The sequence below is a fragment of the Hyperoodon ampullatus genome (genome assembly GCF_949752795.1).
Source record: "Hyperoodon ampullatus genome assembly, chromosome: X".
NCBI lineage: Eukaryota > Metazoa > Chordata > Mammalia > Artiodactyla > Ziphiidae > Hyperoodon > Hyperoodon ampullatus.
In genome coordinates, this window is record NC_136913.1 from 28,347,216 (window position 1) to 28,352,506 (window position 5,291).

The window sequence follows — 5,291 nt, forward strand, 5'->3', positions numbered from 1 at the left end:
CAGCCAAAACTTGTTTATGGATTTGACATATATTAATTGCTTGCCTACTATGTGCAAATACTACTTAGGATGTGGAGAAACAAATGAATAAATCAAAGCTTCAATTTTTGGAGGGGGGAAGAGAAGCAAATGAATACTACCAAACAGAACACTATAAAGAAAAGAAGTAACATAATGATAAAGAGATGAGTGAGTTATTTTTCCCTTGGAGTAGAAAACCAGTCTTTAATGAGACAAATACGGTGGTCAACAAGAGAGCAGATGGTAGTAGTTAAGAACCAGGACTTTAAAGTTAAATGGAACTGGATTCAAATGTAGTTCCACCACTCACACTGTGCCCTTGGACAAATTACTTAACTTCCCTGAGCCCAACTTGCTCATCAGTGTTTTTTAAAAAAAAAAAAAAAAGCCAAAAAGCTAGGGGGCGGGTGGATAATAGGCATAGGCTCATGAGGTTATTATGAGAATTATATAAAACTCATACAAAATGCCTAACATGGCGCCAGGCACCATGGCAAGCAATTAATGCATAGTGGCTATTATATATTCAAAACAGTGAATAACATTTCTGAATTATTTCAAAACCAGGTTTTTTACGTGACATTACATGTTGTAAAAAAAAAATCATTTACTCTACAAATACTGAGAAAGGCAGAGGATACTATTGTGCTCCACCCAGATTCCTCCTCCTGGATGAGGAAATCATTCCCCCAGGAGCTGCCAGGAGCTTGGCTGCCAAAGGCTCACAGCTGATTCCCTTTTGGGAATTTTGCTCTGAACTGCCTCAGCTAAGGTTACGCCCCCTTCTGGTCAAGCAGGAGAACCAAAGCCAACGCTCTTATTTCAATTTAGATCAATTCTGAAGGGCCACCCCAACTCCAGAGCCTGAGATGCCTGAGGCCTCTGTAGAAACCTCTTCTGTTCTCCTCATTCCCATAAACTTGCTCACCAGTTTCTATCTCAGAGTGGGCCTCGTCAAGGAAGCTGAATTTAGTCAAGCAGCCATCCTATGGGCAGGGCACTGCTGTGGAGCAGGGTTGGCAAACTTCGTTTGTGGAGGAGAGATGGTGCTTTTGGCTTTGGTGGACCATATGTTGTCCGTCGCATTTAGCGGCTCCGCCTTTCTAGTGTGAGAGCAGCCATAGACAATATGTGAATGAATGGGTGTGGCTGTGTTCCAGTAAGGCCTTATTTTATGGACCCTGCATTTGAATATCATAATGATCTTATCACAAAATATTCTTATTTTTATTTTAAAATGTCTGACAAGATTCTTAGCTCATGGGAGTTCAAAGGATGTAACTGGATTTATTGTGGTAATCATTTCCTAATATGCAAATAGCAAATCGTGTTGTACACGTGAAACACGTTATATGCAGATTACACCTCAATGAAAGAAACAGGTGGCAGGCTAGATTTGGCCAATGAGTCATCATCTGCTAATCCCTGAGCTAGAAGAATGGAGTAGACAGTAGGTGCTCATGAAGCTACCATTCCAGTGCATGAATTTACAGAATTTGATGTCATGGGACCCTAGAGCTTGTAAGAGGATAAAGAAGACCCCCTTCCTAGCTCCAGAAGGGTCAAGAGGGCATGTAGAAAAGGAAGGGAAAAAAACGAGAAAAATAAGACTCATAATTTCTTTTGAAGCTTAGTACCAACAAGAAAATCAAACACGGCAAAATAAAGCAGTAGTTTAATATTCACTGTGTGGTATTTTCCATTTAGAAAACTTCATCTCCCCCAGTAAACAGAATTACATTTGAGTGGCAGTGTTTGTGGCTGTAGCTAAGTAATCGTTACACATAAAAAACACAATTGTAATTTGCTACTGTTTTAATCTTTATAAAGAATATATTTTTAAATGATCTGGTACAGGGTAGGGAAGATAGATATAAACATTATCTTAAAGACTGTTTGAACCTGTCTTTATACCCAAATAGAGCAGCCTTCCACAGTCCATTTCCCTCCAGAAGAAACAACTTGGAGGAATTTACGAGGGTGACAAACATATTCTTAACTCCTTCCCCTGAAACCTTTGGCTTTTAGTTCTGCCATGGTGTACATTCTTACTTGGTTTGTCTTTTTTCTTTTCTATATTCCCTTAAATGAATCTCTTTTTTGATCATTTTTATTTTTGCTTTGTTGCTCTACAACCCTTGCTTTGAAGTCATTATAGCTCCTCTCCCCACATTCCTTCACGTGTAATATTATGAGATTTCCTCTTAATCCATACCTGACCTCCAGCCAACCTTTACTTATCTAGCTCTTGACAACCGCTTCTTGCACATTGTCAGAATAAGTGAATAATTGTTGCTTAGGATTTGAGTAGTTGAGAAAGAGGAACAGAAGAAGCATCCTCTCTATGGATTCACGTTACTATACTGAGAAATATGGAGACTCGGAGTGCTGATTTCAGGAGTGCTGACTTCAGTTGACACCAACTGTAAAAGGCTGTTAATGACTATATCCCTGGCTTTTGAGGTCTCCAGGTTCTTCTCTCTAGAGACTTGAATACTAATTTGGTCCACACTTGTCATGATGAGTTCAGATGCCAGAATCTGGGTAGGAGAACTGTCGTGAAGCACAGTGTCCATGATGTACTGCTTGTATAACTCCACTACCTTCTGCTCCAGGTATTCGTTCAGCACTGCATTCGAAATAGGCTTCTGCATTTGCAGGCTGCTTTTCTCTTTGATGCTGGTTATTCTCCAGTAGGATGAATACCGCTGGATAGGTTTGGGTGGGAAGTCGCTGGGCTGAGGGGAAATGGAATCCTCCATGGACAAAGGAATCTCAGACGATTTCAGCAAAGGGCCATGTTCAAAACTGCTCTCAGAGGGAAAATCTGTTGTCACTGAATTAATGGCCATCACCTGGCCCCCTGCAATATGTAAGTCATTGTAGTTCTTGCAGATACTCTTGCAGGAAGGCGGAACCAAGTAGGTCTCTCTGCTGGGGTCTCTGTATAGTTCAACGGCGGCCAAGTTTGGGCTTTCAAACACGGGATTGGGGTTTGTCTGCAACACTGTGATTCTCGGATTTCTACTGTGTTGGCTGTCTCTTGAATGCACTGAAGAAATAAACTTGCCTGAGGATTTGCATCTCACATAGAGACTTCGGACTTGGGTTTCATCCACGGAGGAATAGGGAAGAGCAGCAGCAGCTGTGGTTTCTGTCTCCTCTTCCTTTTCCTCAGCCGCCTGCTCATTATAAGATGTACAACTCCACTGGATGTCACTCCGGTAAGCAAGTCCACTGAGATACCCTTCTGACAGCATTCTGGAAAGGGAGTTAGTAACAGTGGGGGAAAAGAAGACTGGAGTTTTATAAATTGGCAGTCGTTCTATCAAAAAAAAGTAAAGGACAATAAATAGGTTCATTTCATGCATTCCCCAAGCTAGTACTCATTCTGTGCCTGCTGTGCGCCAGGGCCATAGCATGTGTTGGAGGTATAAAGATGAAATGGGCACAGTTCCACCCTTCAAGAAGTTTCTCATTAACAATCTGGGGCGAAGGAGGAGAAATGACAGGGTATGTTTCAGAGAAGGTGACATTTCAGCTAAGCTGAAGGCTAAGAGTTCCATCCCTAGGCACAGAGTTATAAGAGAATGTGGTGACATGGCCTATTTGGCGTATATAAGACACTGAGCATAAGCAGAAAGGACTGGGGAAATAGGTTGGAATTGGATCCTGAAGGGCCTTGGGAGTCGGGCAAGGGCATTTGCCTTCTGCCCTGAAGGAAATGGAGAGTGATTGAGAAGCTGCAAACTGGGGAAGCAGCATAGCTCGTGGTTTATGAAAAAATGAGGAAATTCGTGGCAGATTCTACTGAAAATAAAAGCTATATTTTACTTATCATTGTACTTTATCCCTGGGAGCTAGCACAGTTGTCTGCATTTAGGAGGGAATCAAAAGATACTTAACTTGAATTAAATAATTAACAGCAGGGGCATGGTATGAAATTAATTCACCATCAACCCATCGTGAAGGACCATGAAGCCTTGTCTACCTTTGCTGCCCAGGATGGCTTTCTTGCTCTATCCCTCCCAGTTTTTACGATATGTCCTGGAAATGTCCCTGTGTCCGACTGAAGTTTTTACCTCTACCCTCGTTACCAAGGAGCTTTCCTGACTGTGAGCTTTTCCTCCACCTGTGCCACCTCTCCACCTTCAGCAGTTGTCACTGGATTCTGGGGTGCCTAGAACAGGCTAGAAGCCAGCAGCTGCATTTTCTAAAAAAGGAACGTGCCGGTGCTCCTGGCAATGGAGCAGCAGACGAAAGCAAAGAGAACTGGTCCTCTTTGGCCCCGAGGGCTGGGCTTCGAAAACAGACCCATCAACTTGAGCCTGAAATTGACAAGTCAAATTAGAAAAGGATTATCTTAATCCTAAGGATCCTCTTTTTTTTTTTAATGTTAGCCTCTCTTTTATAGTCATGTAGTTATTTCCCAAGTAAACTTTTTCATTGTATAAAGTTAATATTATTAATGCAATATAATTAGTATAATTGTTTCGATTGTATAAGGGTAATATTTTCAGTGTTTATTTCTTTTGGGGGAACGATTCCAAGATATATGAGCAAATTTATCAATTATTTAAATGTTTACTCCATTCCAGGCACTGTCACGTACCATGAAGACACAGAGTTAAAGGTCTTCAACAAATCCATGGAGTACTTTTTGTATGCTGGACACACTTATAAGGGTAAGAAAATGTTCTTTCCTGAAAAAGCTTTTTAAATGCGGTTCTGCTCTCAACAAACCGAATATCCGGGCGAAAAGGCAGATCTTCTATACATGAGAAAATAGTTAACAGAGCAAGAAAGTTTAACATAAAGGCTTTCTAGTGACACAGTTACTTCACGACCCTCCCACTCCGCTCCACCCCGGCTGCCAGTAGGGCCTTCCACCTTCAAGACCTCAGAATGTCATTGTGGAAAAGCAGAGCAAAAACACAACTCTCAGCTTTAGAGTTGCTAGCTAGGCTTCAGAACCTCTTGGCTGAAATCATAGTTTTAGAGAAATGGCTTTTGAGATACCATAACCGAGCTTTTAAACTTAAGAATCCAGACCCCTAAATGACTTAGGGCATAATATTGACATATCAACAATAGACTCAATGGATGGAATCCCTGTGGAGGGAAAGGGTACCGCTCCAGATAGATCCGGGGAGCCCAGAGTAGAAGAGGCCTGTGCCCTACGTCCCACGTAGAACCTGAGGAAGCAGGAAGTCTCTCTTCTCTCCTGCCCAGCATGGAATGCCTGGGCGGACAGGCCTGAGGCTGCCTCA

At 42.0% G+C, this 5,291-nt stretch overlaps 1 protein-coding gene across 1 annotated transcript; it reads right to left on the reverse strand.

The window, feature by feature from the left end:
* Window positions 1-2,363: 2,363 nt before the first annotated feature.
* On the reverse strand, window positions 2,364-3,281 carry TASL (TLR adaptor interacting with endolysosomal SLC15A4; the record flags this gene model as incomplete). Its single annotated transcript, XM_079728205.1, has 1 exon — window positions 2,364-3,281. One exon carries the CDS (start codon window positions 3,279-3,281, stop codon window positions 2,364-2,366), a length of 918 nt encoding a protein of 305 aa, XP_079584331.1.
* Window positions 3,282-5,291: the final 2,010 nt, after the last annotated feature.